Source organism: Zophobas morio, unplaced genomic scaffold (assembly GCF_036711695.1).
Source record: "Zophobas morio isolate AGI-343-1 ecotype UQ-CSIRO unplaced genomic scaffold, CSIRO_AGI_Zmor_V1 ptg000789l, whole genome shotgun sequence".
Taxonomy (NCBI): Eukaryota; Metazoa; Arthropoda; class Insecta; order Coleoptera; family Tenebrionidae; genus Zophobas; species Zophobas morio.
Genome location: NW_026972892.1, coordinates 66,657 through 81,839, shown reverse-complemented (window position 1 = coordinate 81,839; position 15,183 = coordinate 66,657). Strand labels below are relative to the sequence as shown.

At 25.3% G+C, this 15,183-nt stretch overlaps 2 protein-coding genes and 2 long non-coding RNA genes across 4 annotated transcripts; 3 read left to right on the top strand and 1 right to left on the bottom strand.

Moving 5' to 3' along the window:
• The first annotated feature begins 572 nt into the window (after nucleotides 1–572).
• LOC135121904 (uncharacterized) lies at nucleotides 573–1,616 on the top strand. Its single transcript, XR_010279154.1, has 7 exons — nucleotides 573–661; nucleotides 709–874; nucleotides 938–1,110; nucleotides 1,188–1,227; nucleotides 1,291–1,374; nucleotides 1,439–1,490; nucleotides 1,539–1,616. It is a non-coding gene; the product is annotated as an uncharacterized LOC135121904 (long non-coding RNA).
• A 95-nt stretch (nucleotides 1,617–1,711) lies between these two features.
• LOC135121905 (uncharacterized) lies at nucleotides 1,712–2,822 on the top strand. The gene is made up of 4 exons (XR_010279155.1): nucleotides 1,712–1,997; nucleotides 2,123–2,214; nucleotides 2,268–2,355; nucleotides 2,444–2,822. It is a non-coding gene; the product is annotated as an uncharacterized LOC135121905 (long non-coding RNA).
• Nucleotides 2,823–4,863: 2,041 nt separating this feature from the next.
• Nucleotides 4,864–9,551, top strand: LOC135121901 (proteasome subunit beta type-6-like). The gene is made up of 7 exons (XM_064046185.1): nucleotides 4,864–4,994; nucleotides 5,073–5,140; nucleotides 5,204–5,335; nucleotides 5,626–5,729; nucleotides 6,161–6,241; nucleotides 7,412–7,501; nucleotides 9,424–9,551. Exons 1-7 carry the CDS (start codon nucleotides 4,944–4,946, stop codon nucleotides 9,549–9,551), a joined length of 654 nt encoding a protein of 217 aa, XP_063902255.1. The 5' UTR covers nucleotides 4,864–4,943.
• Nucleotides 9,552–11,221: 1,670 nt separating this feature from the next.
• On the bottom strand, nucleotides 11,222–15,168 carry LOC135121915 (DNA-directed RNA polymerase III subunit RPC8-like). The gene is made up of 6 exons (XM_064046195.1): nucleotides 15,144–15,168; nucleotides 14,768–14,864; nucleotides 14,620–14,706; nucleotides 14,160–14,223; nucleotides 12,760–12,934; nucleotides 11,222–11,269 (listed from the first exon to the last, which is right to left on the bottom strand). Exons 3-6 carry the CDS (start codon nucleotides 14,693–14,695, stop codon nucleotides 11,222–11,224), a joined length of 363 nt encoding a protein of 120 aa, XP_063902265.1. The 5' UTR covers nucleotides 14,696–14,706; nucleotides 14,768–14,864; nucleotides 15,144–15,168.
• Between the last annotated feature and the right edge of the window lie 15 nt (nucleotides 15,169–15,183).

The following is a 15,183-nucleotide window of genomic DNA, read 5'->3' as shown; positions in this document are numbered from 1 at the left end:
GTTAACTTTCAATATCTATAAAATTTAAGATTAAAATCATAAGATTGTAAAACTACCTTAATTTATCTGTTGGTGAAACCAAATAAATTTATTGAATACTTAGATTTATAATTAGTTAAAGTTGTTTAAATGACATAGTGACGTTTACAGGCATGCTATCCTTAAAATAATGTTACAAAGGGAACGGTTGTTAACAATCTAAAATATTATGGTGTGCTTGACAATAAAATGCCCTGTTAAACAATGAATATATTAAGGATTTAGTTATTTACAAATGCCTGTCATAACTAGCTTTTCTAAAATACGCTATATAGGAATTTAGTTTTTTTAAGCATATAAAATATTCGCATTAAATAATTTTTCCCTGTAAGTTATTTCCACCTTATAAAAATTTTTAGGGCCTGGAAAAACGGAATGGTCCTTTACTGAGTATAAGTTATTAATTTTAAAAATAGAAAATACATTATATATAAAAAACTAGGGTTTGCATTAACGTTAGCCACTTTAGTAACTAACAAAGATATTTTACATAACAGATCAACATCTTAATATTAACTAAAACTCGGATATAAGTCACCAAGCTACAGTTTTAGGGGTATGTCTGACGCCTTCTTCGGAGTTTGTTTGTGAAAAGTGTCGAATTAGGACGATGCAAACTTAGGTTTTGTAAAGTAATGCTAAATAAATTTATAAGTAACATTAACTTAGATAACGGAATAAACTCGGGCTGGGCTCATCTAACTTAAGAAATCAACTCGACGTGATTGATGAAATTTGCAACGAACTTTTGGCCATCATTCAATATGATCTCAAATCCGTGAGATAATTTTATCTCAACTACCTCAATTTATCGTGTGCGGCCACCAATCTTCAGGTTATATATAGTATCTATGGTAATAAAACTAATAAATAACATTTAAATATAAAAAAAAACCAGGAAAAAGCTCTGTTATTAGGCGAATATCTGGTAGTCCAATCACCGCATTCAGCTAATCTTTGTACCAGGGATGCCACCACGATTCTTATGGAAAGAACAGATGCACTCCGAGTAGGCGTTCCCTTCTAAACTTTAAAGGCAACGTGGTTACTTCTGATGGTAGTATTGAAAAGGTCTAATACCATATTACATAATCTTTGAGTACTTACTTTAAATCCGTGGCTTTTTATTAAAATTATTAATTTGTAAGATGGAAAGGGAAAAGAGTTGGTGGAGCTTACCGAGCGCAGGTCATAGCGTTAAACCTGAAAAACTTTTTAGCGATGATCATACAATAGTGGTTGAGGCTAAAGGTCAACGCTACTTTGGTAGATCTTCCCGGAGTTACCAACATTAGCGACGAAGACGACCTCACTGTTAATAAAAATAATGGGGAGGTACTTGAGCAAATATTACAATGTTTAATGCCCTAAAGTTTTCAATTTGACCTCGTTATATAAGATACGCAAAGATGCCTGAAACTCTAATGCTCCATGTTATCCGCGGGATCAAGGTTACGATACCTGCATAATTAATTCATCAAGTCTCAAGTTTCTAGAAGATCAAGGTTTGGACTAATTGTGATAAACTTGAAAATTTTGATCGCGATAACAATTACGAGATGAACGAGTCTACAAAAACAAAAGTAATATTAACATTTGACACTGTTTTCCGCTACGGAGAAAGTGTATTTGTCATAATTGGCAACATTATAGAAAATTTAACTGATTCTAATAATGAAAATTACGAACTGGAGAAGCTAAAGTTTTTTTAAAGGATGTAGACGGAAGAATGCAAGCTGGCGCAAAGCAGCTTTCTAGTTGAATTAAGAAAAAGAAGGAGTCGTCACCTCCAAGCTCAACTGCCTAAAGCGCCATTTTTTAACTAATATCAATTAAAAAACGGTTAACCGATTAAGTGTAATTGAGGACAGCTCCCAAATGTTCTACACTTCAAACTTAAAGGTGTATTTAACGAAAATCTACCAGAACAAGATAAGACCTCATATTAATAAGCTTAGGTTAGTTGCTATGTTTACTAACCATTCGCTTAGTAAATTATAAATTCTTATTATATTGCGTAATATAAAAAACTATTCTTAAAAAATTATATGCTAGCAAAACTCTTTGTCTTCTGTCTTTTTAGGCCTATACAGCAGGAACTGTACTTTAAAATGGAGGGCTTTAGAGTTCAACCCCTGGACATGCGTTCTTCGACTGAGTTGCAATTCGTCGATCGTTGGTTTCAATTTTCTAAAAATGTCAACTCCATCTAAGTTAAATCTTTCCAGACTTATAGTTACGTAATTGTGGTTAGTACCTCAGTTGAAAGTAATGAGTTGTAGGTAACTTATAAGACCTCTCCAGCAAGTAAAACATGTAAGTTAATTAATTTGTTGCTGATTGAACGTAAAAAGTTATATTGCCTATTATCTTTTTATTTCGTTTAACTATCTGCATTGTTAAGGTTTGAGAATCCTGAACTTTAAATAACCCAGCTAATGTAATGGAAAATATCTCGAGCTCGTTTATTGATATTATAATTACGTTGTCTATTACGCTCCTCTGTTTAATTAACCCTTTAAAAATTGTGCTTGTCAAGTAAAAATAATATTTATATGTAACCTTCTGGAAGCTGTAGTCACTGTGTACGGTTTTCCAGCATAAGAACAGTCGACATATAAGGACGGCTAGCCGGGCAGAATAACTTTCTAATAATTGAGTTTACCTACGAGCCTTTTGACGGTGCACGCTCTCGACGTCTGCATGACGCGCTTTGAGCGCTTGCTATTTTTAGGTTTGAGGTTAGAGTTTTAACGCTAGCAGATAGTATATATATGTAATTCCCCTTGTTTGAGAGCTCGAGATGTTAAGGTTTGTTGAACTTGTTCGAGTAAAAATATAGTAATTCGTGTCAAGAAATAAAAGTTTTTTTCTTTTTTTTAATATTAAGTTTTTATATCACTAAGCTAAAACACCCTTAACCTTCATAACCATGTTATAGTGCACTTATTTGTTAAAATACGCTTAGAGAAAGCTCTTTGGAGCAGTTAAACAAGTTATTTTTTGACCGCAATAGCCTCAAGTGGCGTATCTACTGTTTATTTACTATTTACTATTTAAAATCAGTAACTATAGTAGTCACTGTTTAGTTCTGTGGGCAAGTAAAGTCTTTAATAGGAATATCGCGTATCTCAAGTTTCGCCGCGCTTAAATCATCTTTCATTCAGTACAATAAGATTTATTAGTTTCAGAAACAAGCACTCGAAATAATATTGACTACCTTTATGGCTTTTAATTATCAACAAGCCCCATATATTGTTGGCATTATATGCTATATTCCTTTTTGTGTTTTTTTGTTATATATATGTGAACTACAATACTTGTTATATGAGGTGTGACTCTCATCTAGTGTATATTATAACCTAACTTGCGTCTCCAGCTTTAGTTTCTTTAATCATGTTGAACTTTTGTTGCGACTAAGGCATATCCAAAATTTGCGATTCTAGCATTTAAATTTAAGGCTTACTACCTATAAGAATTTCACTCTGTTTCAATTATTATATTAAAGCGCCTTCCACTAAGTTCTTTTAAAGTACAAATTTTTCTATTAATCTATTGTTTTTAGTTTTAAGCTTCTATTTCTATTGTATGCTTCTAAACATAAGGCTATTCTCGCCTGTGCACAGCTTTGAATAGGTTATGCCTTAACTCCACTTTTCTTCTAAGCTCCTAGCGGTGTTTCAACTCCTTTCTAAGTTCCTAATAGTTTTGTTTATTTGTTTTTTCCATTATATACCAATTTATAGCTTGATGATTTTTATCTTCCCTTAGGGTTATATCAGGTATGGTCATATGTATAGGAGGGTTAAAAAGAAGTTAATCTTTTAATCTCTTGATCAAGTCTACAGCAGTTAGAACGCTTCTTACTTCGTGTAGAGTTAATAGTGCCTTGTACCTTGTTGAGAACTGCCGTAGTGCTCTTGTATTTAGTAAATATAACTTAAAGGAAAGCGCAGTATAATCATAAAAAGTTAACCAAAAATGTATAAATTTTGAAAATTAAATTTAAGAAAGACAAATCATGTAAATTTGCAAAAAATATATTTTAACCAATTAGGTAGGTTTTTAAAAAATAGAGAAAAATATACTAGTGTTAAACTATTTTCGTATTTAAGCGGGTTACCTAAAAAACTTTTTATTGACAAATCCTAGTTATGACGACGATCTACATAACAAGCTTAATGTTAATAGTGTAATTGACCGAAATGAAGTATTATAGAGACATATCAATTTAAAACACTGTAGCTTCCTAAAAATTACGAGCTTTATGAAAGGGGCTATGATTGTTAATAAGGTTTAAAACAATAATTCACGTTATAATTAATACTCTCTATAGTAACTGCTAGTTTGAGTATCTAAAGTTTACAGAATAATTTATTTAATATATAGCAAATTATCACTATTTCATAGATTTTAAAAATACTAAACTAGCAGCCATGTATATATTTGCTCCTCGCCTAGAAAACTTGGCCAAGAAGGTCCTGTAGGTCAAAAGTAAAAGTAAAAGAAATTATATACAAAATTCGCTTTATAAGCATCCAAATATGCACGTAACTTTTGGCAAGAAGAGCAATTTTAATGTTTATATATTACTGGCATACTACAGTCGATATGTATAGCCTATAACCTGAAAGAGGGACAAAGGAGGAAACATCTAGAGAGCCGTAATTTTCACATTTCGTAAGTAAATCGTGCGAGGAAATATTTAACCAGCCACAATAAACGATAGCGACAAAGTAATAGTAATAACTAATATAAAACAAAAGAAAGATAAATGTTAGTATATTTCGCGTGAGGGCAATTCTATCAAGTCTTCAACTAAGTTCTACAGCGAACAACTGTTCATATTAACAAGAGCATATATCATTGCTTTCTGAGACTGTAAAGAGCTTTAGTCTTAAATAATGGTCGCCTTTAACAAACAGCCAGATATAAGTAACGAACTTCTCACTGGGGTTGTTTTTAAAATTATTATTATTTACTCTATCCATCTACTTTCTATAAAACATCTAAATTAACAAAATTTTTATAAGACCACCATAATGGCTGTAGAATTTGAAGGCGGTGTTGTAATCGGTGCTGATTCTCGGACTACGACAGGGTTGCTAAGTTTTATAATAATCTTTTTTATGTGCTATTATATTTTCTTATATAATATTCACAGCTCTTATATTGCCAACCGAGTCACTGACAAACTCACTCCTATAACTGAACATATTTACTGTTGTCGCTCGGGCTCAGCTGCTGATACTCAAGCCGTTGCTGATCTTGTTAAATACTACTTGGAGTACCACTCGTAAACAAAACTTTGTTTGTAACTGATATTATAATCTGTTAAAAAGACTGTCATTTTAGCTAAAACTTGTTTTTAGTTCCCTATAATTTATTTGATCTACGAAAATAAATAAAATATGACTATAATTTTTATTATTATAGAAAATAGTCTGTTTTTTTTTTAAGTTCAAATAGTTTATTGTATTACACTCTGCAAACAGTTACACTTATTAATAAAATAAAATTATTGTTATATACAATACTAACTAAAACTATTTATTAGTAGTTTATTTTTAATTTTAAACAATAAAGGATTGAACTTGAGGAAGAAGTGCTCGTTAAGACCGCTGCAAGGATATTTCAAAGATTATGCTACTTTAATCGAGACAATCTCACCGCTGGAATTATTTGCGCTGGTAAACAATTTTCATAAATTTACTTAATAAAATTTTCTGAAGTATAAAAATTTTTATTACTGGAATATTTTAAATTAAGTTAATTTAAAATTATTGTTAACTTCCAAAAAGTAAAAAGTTATATATTTTTTACTCGTCTAGTGAGTAGCACTTGAGCCGCCCGCTTAATTTTTAGATAATTATACACGTTAAAAAGTTTTTGTTATAGCAGAAGTAATATTTAAAAAACAACTCTAAATTTTGGGAAAAAAAAGTTTAATTTTAGTAAGTAAAGAGCATTTTTATATATAAAGTTTTTTTGTAATACTTTGTATAAAGCATTATATATAATTTATTTACTGTATGCAAAGCGATATTATTACTATTATTATAATAATTATTATCATAGTTATTTTTTTATTAATTTTAATATTTTACTATTATTCTGCGAGGCTTTGATAAAGAAAACGGCGGGCAAGTTTACTCCATCCCGTTGGGAGGCATGTGCATACGACAGCCTTTCGCTATTGGAGGTACAAATATTTTTTTGACACTACATCACCACTTGCATCAAACAAAGTTTTCTACCAATAACTGGTCGGCACTGTTCTATAAATCTAACCATTGACTGCCTGAGTTTAAACTATTCACTAACTGATACCCTTACCAGGCGCATGTTTAACTTAATCAGTTAAATATTATTTGTCTCAGTTAACCACCACTTTGTACTTTAATATAATTAACTTTCATTTAAAAAATGTATATACAATTTTACATATAAAAAGAGAAATAAATATTGACTTTGTAAGCCATTTTATTGCTACAGATAAAAATGCGCATAAACTAAATAAATAATGCGCTCACGTTACAGCAACTTATTACCGCTACTAATATATTGGGTATTTGACATCCTAATGCTGATTACTAAACTTTGATTGGTTTATAAAAAGACTTTATTGCCATTCTCTTTGGTTATTATCGTTTACTGGCACCATTAAACTTTATAACGCGCAATTAAAAAAGCGATTATTATATTATATTGCGTCGAATTATTAATAATAATGCTTGCTTTTCAGTAATTTGATACAATATTCATAAATTTTTTTATTGACAAGGGTTTTAATAATTTGACATGCTAAATTAAATTAGCACACATCATAACAACCTGCCGCTATTTAACTATTTTGCTAGCTCTTATGCCTCTTTTAGCGTTGTTCTATTTTACCTTTGGCTATTTGTTATCAATGAATTTCATTAATTGGCTCTTTGTTAATGATAGCAACCAATGAGATTGCAAGCCAACTTGTTAATAATGCAAAAGACCAAAAATATTTTCTAATGGGACAGTTCATCTCATAACTTCTGCGCGTTTCACAAAATTAATTTATTAAAAAGTTTAATTTTTTTTATCAAAATAATTTTAAATGTTGTTCCGTTCGGCACGTACTTTCAATTCCTTGCTTGATGCATCAAATAAATATTATTATTATTTATTATACTTATACACAGCTTTATGACATTTTATAGTTTTGTAAACTTTACTTTTTACATCACTTTTTTACTAAACAACAAAATCTTTACTATTATATATAATATAAAAACTTAAACAACTTTTTTATATATTTTTAATAATATTTGTAATTACATGACTTTTTATATTTATCATCATTTCTATTATTTTTTTATATAAATAATATTTTAAGGTTCTGGAAGTTCGTATATATACGGCTACTGTGACTCCAACTACCGCCAAGGCATGTCCAAAGAAGAATGCTTGAACTTTTGTAAAAATGGTTAATATATTATTATTACTAGTATTATTATTATTATTTTGTTTTAAGTACTGCTAAAAATATACGCTATAAAAACTTTTTATAACGTTTAATAAAGTTTTACATTTATTACTATAATTTAAATTTTGTAGTAAATTTTTTTATAAATTATATTTTTATTCAGAAAAGTTTCTTCAAAATATTTTATTGTTCATGTATAATTTTACCGTTATTTTACTTATAAAATAATAAGTACTTAATATCATAAATATTTATTAATATTACATAATTTAAGAAATTTCATATTTACAATAATTTTTTTATGAAATACTTTAATCACTCGAATATAATTTTTAACATTTTTCGGTTTACTGATATATTTACGTCATAACGGGAAACTGGCCAATAAAAATAATCAATATGTTATATAAATCAAAACCTCAACCAATAATTTTTATTTAAAACTACAAATGAAACTGACGAGTTATTTTGGGCCAATGATTTTAAGTTTTTATGCGATTATAAACCAATAAACATGACTACATATTTAAATAAATTCATTTGTATATGTGTAAGCATTTTGTTTTATTTTCTTTTTTTTTGTTTTTATTAACTTTTTAAACTTTTAATATAATGTTTCTATTTCCTAATTTTTTATAACTTCTACCATATAAATAATTATTTAGAATTTTTTTTCCTATAGAAAATTTATATATTTTAATGTATATATACCTTCTTTATAAAATATTAAGTTTTTCTTACTTTACTATTATTTTGTTATATATGTATATTTATTACTGTTTATCTTTTTGTTTTTATATATTTTACTATAAAGTACAATAGTTAGATAAACCTTTCTAAATAAAATTTTTTTAACTTAAATATTTTTTAACCAAATTTTATAATAAGTTATAAAAGTAACAAAACTGTATCTTATTAAATATAGTATAAAGTAAATTTTTTAATATTACTAACAAGAAATATACCATATTTATATATATTATAAATGGGAGTTAACAAAATACTTAGTAATAAAATACTCACTTATAAAAAGTTAAAAATATTAAAAAAAATTAACAATTATTAAATAATAACAATAATAAAAAAAATAAAAGAACACGTAATCAATAAATATAGTAATATTAGTTAACATGAATAAACTAATAATAAGAAGCATTTTAATACGAGAAAAACTTATTTTTATATAAACTTATTAGAACTGAGCTACAATATATATATATATATATATAATATTATGTAAAAGTTTATATATATTGTCATCGTTAATTTTTTCATTGTGTATAAAAATATTGCAAAACATGTAGCGTTGATTATAATATTTTACGAAACTGAAAAAAATTCTACAAGAAATGAAAGTTAAAAAAAATATTACTTATAAAATATGAACATCAAAAAACTTAATGAAATAATATTGAGAATCAACATTTATAATGAAAAAAATTTTTTTTAAAACAAACATTAAAACATGTATAATAAGAGAAACAAAAAGTTGTTAAAATGTGAAAATCTTATCCAACAAAAACAGTTATAATATTTATCAAAAAATTGTGAACTTTCGAAGCAAAAAGAACTATAAGAATAATTTTTTATAATCTCCAATTGTAAACGAAAGCTGCTTACAAAGCCTTGATTGGTTCAATTGATTTGTTTGTTTTTCATGAAAGATTCACTAAAATGACTGGTGCTGCGTTTAATAAAATTTTAATTGATATAAAATGAAAATTTAATTGGCGTTTTTAGCGTGCGCAAGGTTTTGATTGGTTGTTGAATTTTTTTAAAGCCTTTTTCTATGCCATTGGCTTGTTTAATCATATAAGCAATAAAAAATAGGCACACGCAAATTATAAATGATCAAAAAATATTTATTTTTTTAATCTTATAAAGTTAACGAATATATTTTTTTTAAAATAAATAAACAAAAGCTGTTGCTCTTGCGATGAATCGAGACGGTTCTTCTGGAGGTGTAATACGATTAGCCGTCATCGACCAGTCGGGCATTCGCCGTGAAGTCGTATCCGGAAAGGAGATCCCCGTTTTTAATGGAATCTAATAAAAATTTACTGGTAAAATAAGAAAGTATATATTTTGTGATTTTGAAGTGTAGATTGCTTGAAATTTTATATATTTATTAAAAAATTACTTAAAATTGCTTTCTGCGCGTTATAGTTTCTTCCGCAAAAAATAGAGTGAAGTTTATAAATATACTCAACCTTAGGTTTATAAAGCGCTCTTGTATTTAAATGAAGAGTTTTATTTTATTTAATATATGATTTGTAGGTAAAAAGGTAGAATATACAAATTTATATTTAAATTCTTTTTACTATGGAAGTAAAAGATTAATCATGCAATATATAGTAAAAAGTGATATAACTTAGCCCCTGATGTCTAAGTCATCGTCGATAACTCAGAGCAATTCTTACAAATATTATGCAACTAACATCCCTCTAAGAACGCTGGCATACTCGATAATTTTATATTACGGAAAACGGTATAGCCCTAATCCTTATAAAACATATTCAATTCTGCTTAAAATACTGGACTTTATAGCTAAACGGCGGCTAAAATAAACATTTAACATCCAACTTTCGGCTTAATAGTTATTATTACTACTTACAAATTCTTAATTTAAAATTATGTGGTATGAAATACGATGAAAATTAACCACTTTGTACTGGGAACAGATCTGTACAGTTTGGAGGTGTATAAGATTTATTTTTATATAGAAAACTTCCAATAGACTGAACTAAAAATTAAGAGCTCTTATGATAAAAACACTACCTTTTTGTACTGGGATTAGACTTTTAACAAACACTTTGAAATTGTACAATTTTTATTATAAAAAAATTATAAGCCCACCAATCAGTTAATACATAGCATCTTAACCTTGAAAATTATAGGAAAAAAAAAGGCTAATTTCCCTCTTAAAGCTTTAAAGAAACTATAATCCCACAATAAATATATAATTTAAAACATCCGTTCATTATCATGGTGTATATTAAAGCTACAGATTAACAGAACTTTTTAAAAAACCTTAAAAAAGGTAAAAATCGATTAAAATAAAGATTATTAAAACGTCTAATGCTTACTAATTTAACAAAGTCTCGACTACTGAACTAGATCTCAGATCCTATTTAATATCGTCCTTACCATAAAATATAAAGAAACTATCAAAGGAAAACAAATTTCTAAATATGCACTGAGCTATTATCCAGATTATAACTATATACTATAATATTCTCTAAATAAAACCATTCTGAGTAAAAAAAAATTAGCCAACACGCCTCTTATTTAATACAAAAGAATGCTACTATGCCGAAGAAAAAACTTTTAAGTTGACCCCAATCCTTAGCCCTCTACAGTATTTATTCTAGCGAGCATGAAGATAGTAATACACACGAAGTCATTAATATAACCTCTATTTTTCGTTTTAATGAATAAAAAGAAAAAAGATGGGGTGATATCCCAAAAAAAGGGAGACTAGATGTAACACAGTAAAACACGCGTAGTAAGAACTATAACAAAGCGCACGTGTTACAAGCGCATGCTTACCACGTGTTGTAAGCAAAGTATTGTTCACGTGTTAATATTGAAGTTGGTCACGTGTGGTGGATGATATCCATGTGTAAAGTTATGTGGTATATATAATTAAAAAACTTTCTATGATGGCGAAAAAATAATATAAACTTTATTATAATAACTTTCAAAGTTACTTTTAAATTTTTAACTCCACCAAGACGTTAATCCAAGTCCTTCCTCATCAATAGTTGCCTATAAGAATTTTATTTCATATAATAGTTCTTTACATATTATAATGATAAATAAATAAAAAATTAAAAAGGATGATAAAAAGTAAATAAAATACTTAAATATTTTTATAATAAGAAAAAAAAACATAAAAGAAATTGTAGCACTCAGAAAAAGTTTGAGTTTTTATATAATTAATAATAATAAATATTATAAGCTCTGTGGATTAATAATAATGAAAGAAAAAAAGTTCAAAATATTAAACGAAATGAATATAAAAAAAGTTTTTTATAAAGAAATAATATATGTATAAAGCTTTATTAATATATTAAAAGAAATATCCATAATAATAATTAGTAAAGTTAAGTTTTTTAAATATATTTGATAATTATAAAATTATATATATAAAATTATGAGTAGTCAAAGTTTTATACAAATAATAATAAATATATAACAATTTTTTATATAAAGCAAAATCACATTAATAAAATAATAATAATAAATTATAAATATTTATTAAATATATATAAAAATTATCAACAAGTAAAAAATTATTAAAAGCATAAAAAAGTATATTTTATATATATATAATAAAGTAAAATTTTTCTCTTCTGTTCACAGCTGTCAGTCCTCGGAAACTTGTATTTAATAGAGAGCAAAGTAATATAATATAGATATAACGTATTTTATAGACATTAAAGTGATATAATATAAGAAAGTCGAAGTACTAGAAAGTACTGTAAGTTTATCTAATTATTATAGACTCTCTAAGCGCACCAAACCAAATTGCACAACAATCATCAAAAAGAAATAAAAACTGCAGCGGATGGACGAATGAAACTTATATAAACCACATGTGCACTGCCCTTGAACACTACCCTCATACTATAAACACTAGAGAAGAAGAATAATAAATTTTTACATAAGATTTATAGTGTAATAAAATTTATAATAAATTCGTATAAAAAAAGAAAATATAAAAAAAATATTTAAAAATATTATAAAAAATTAATTAACATTTAAATAATAGCAAATTTTGCAGTAATAAAAATATATTATTTTCTATAAAATAATATTATATGAAAAAAATTATGTAGTAAAACAAATATAACAATTAAAAGAGAATATATAAAATAATGATAAAAATAATTGTAGTGTTACATATAAATAAACAAAATAAATAAAATAAGAAAAATTTTATTATAAAATTCGTAGTAATAACAGAAGTTTAATGTTTCCTATAAATAATAATTATAGAAATATTATTTTTACATAACATTTATACCCATTATTTTTATATAAATTTTTTAGTAATAAAAAAAATTTTAGTTTCATTATTTAAAATATTTATTTTTTACTATTTAATAATAATCAATATTTATTAAAACACTCTTTTATTAACTCTTATATGTTATTATTATTACATGTTCTTTTTTATATATATACTAACTTTTTTATTATATATTTCAAAAGATAACCAGAACTAATAATAAATAATAACAGTAGAAAAATACCAGCAAGACATACGGGGAACCAACGCTGGACGAGGAAAACTTCGAGAGCGGTGGAACGTCGTTGAACATTTCTTTAATTATTCTAAATCTGATTGGCTGATTTATATCAAGATACATGTCGTGCGTGCCTTCTTCTGATTGGTACTTCCAGATCCAAAGTTGTTCTTCCACATCGCTTTATAAATATAATAATAACCCAAGAAAAAAAGTTCAAGAAAAAAGGTTGCAACATATTAATAATTTAAAAATTATAACATATACAATAATATATACATATTTTAATATAAAAATGAAGAATATGTTATATTTATATATATTTAAAATTATTATTAAGAATAGTTATGTTACATAAAAATATCAGGAAGTTTTATAATAATAAAAATAAAAAGTTCATAAATATACAGTATAAGGAATTAATAATAGACATATAATATCACTATTTTATATAATAAATAAATATTTATAAAAAGAAAAAAATATAAATATACAAAATTATATATTATATACTTTAGTAAAGTTTTTAAAGATAAAAAATATTTAATAACACAACTTTTACTAGCAATTTATATATAAAAGTATACGTTTATATATTAAATAATAATTATTATATTTAAAAATAACAATAATAAGTAAATTCTAAGTTTTCCTGTTATGAAGTTCAAAGTTATTATAAATAAATAATAAATAATAAATAAAAGTTTTATTATTATTGATATTAACATTATAAAAGTGTAATAAAAAACTTAACTACTTGCTATTTTTTTAAGTTATTAAAATTTTTATATATCTTATTATTAATAAGTAAACAAATAGCTTCTTTTGTTATATAAAATATAGGTTATATATATTTAATATTTTGTACAAAATAATAAGTTTAGAAGCTCTTAATTATAATATACAATAATATAATAAAAATTTTTATATGAAATTCTTACAATATTATTATAAAAAAATTAATTTATTATGTAAAAAAACAGTTTCGGAGTAAATATATCATAATTAATTTGGTCGCTTATTAGAATTATTTTATAACATTTGTTTACTATTAAACCATTTATATTATTTTTACTATTAAATAAAAAAAAAATTGATAAATTAAATTTTTAAAACTTCTTTTGTATGTAAATTCAGAAAATAAAGTTGTAATAATTGTTTACTAATTATATCAAACGATTTGTTTTATTCTTAATTGGAAAATTATAGAGCTTTATTACTAATTTCAATGTTATTGGATATAAAATTAATTTTATATTTTTAATTATTAAACTTTTTTAAAAACAATTTTTTTTTAAAAAAATTATTATTATATAAAAGTTAAATTATTTTTTAATTCCAATATTAAAACATTTATTGGTGGGTTCATCAGAGTTTTATTGGCCTGTTAATAAATAAAGCATTACAACTGCGCTGGTTTTTGTAAACAATCAGCTGGAATTAAAATGTCGTCGAAAAATCCAAGGGTGACTAAAAAAACAGAAATCAGAAATTAAAGAGAGCAGTGATTAAAAGAATTAAATTTAAAAAATTATTAAACAATAGACTTGATTAATTATATATAAATAAGTTTAAGAATAATTTAAAAATAAATTTTCAAAAAATGTAAAGTTCATATGCACGCAGAAGTTTAAAAATAGTTACTATATCAAATAATTTAAATAGTTTAATTCACCAAAATAGAAATTTTTTTAAAATAAAATATTGAATAAAGTTATCAACGTTTTAAATAAGCGTTACGCAAAATGTAAAAGCCAATAACAAAAACCTTAATATATTATAATTTGTGTAAAATTAATCAAATTAAAAATAAGAAAAAGGGAAATTCTATAAAAAAATATTATTTAATTCTTATAAACAATTAACCTTGTACGCCCTCACTATTACACATACGAACTTTACCAACGAGAACTTCGTTTATAAAAGGACGAAAAACAAGCATTCTAAAATTTACTAACGCAAAAGTTATAAAAAAAATATTAATAGTAAAATAGATTTTAAAAAAAGTTAAAACCTTTAGAAAAAAATTCTGCATATCCTCTATGTAAGTACTGCTCTTCTACATCGACGATGTTAAATACAGCAATGCACAAACCTAACTTTGGCACAATCTTAAAAAATATATAAATATTAATTGGCTATAGAGAGATGACAAAAAAAAGTAATTAAAAAAAAATAGAAATATTTGCAGTAATTTTTAAAAATTAACTTTATATAAATATATTAACAAATATAAAAAAAATATAGTTGTATATAAAAAAGGGTGTAGTTGTTTTAATGAATTTGTCAGTCAACAATTAAAATATATAAAAAACATTCAATAAAAAGTAATTTTTAGAAGAAAAAAAAATTCATTAATAACTAGTTTTGTAAAAGAAGTTATTAGTTACTTTGTTAGAATATTTTTTATTTATTTGTCTAGTAATGTTT

Coding starts and splice junctions, on each gene's coding strand:
- LOC135121901 (XM_064046185.1), top strand. CDS start 4,944: ATGGTCGCCTTTAACAAACAGCCAGATATAAGTAACGAACTTCTCACT. Junction 6,242..7,411: donor ACAGCCTTTCGCTATTGGAG/GTACAAATATTT, acceptor TAATATTTTAAG/GTTCTGGAAGTTCGTATATA. Junction 7,502..9,423: donor CTTGAACTTTTGTAAAAATG/GTTAATATATTA, acceptor AATAAACAAAAG/CTGTTGCTCTTGCGATGAAT.
- LOC135121915 (XM_064046195.1), bottom strand. CDS start 14,695: ATGCTTGTTTTTCGTCCTTTTATAAACGAAGTTCTCGTTGGTAAAGTT. Junction 14,224..14,619: donor TAATAGTGAGGGCGTACAAG/GTTAATTGTTTA, acceptor CTGTTTTTTTAG/TCACCCTTGGATTTTTCGAC. Junction 11,270..12,759: donor GTTCCCCGTATGTCTTGCTG/GTATTTTTCTAC, acceptor AAATTCTTATAG/GCAACTATTGATGAGGAAGG.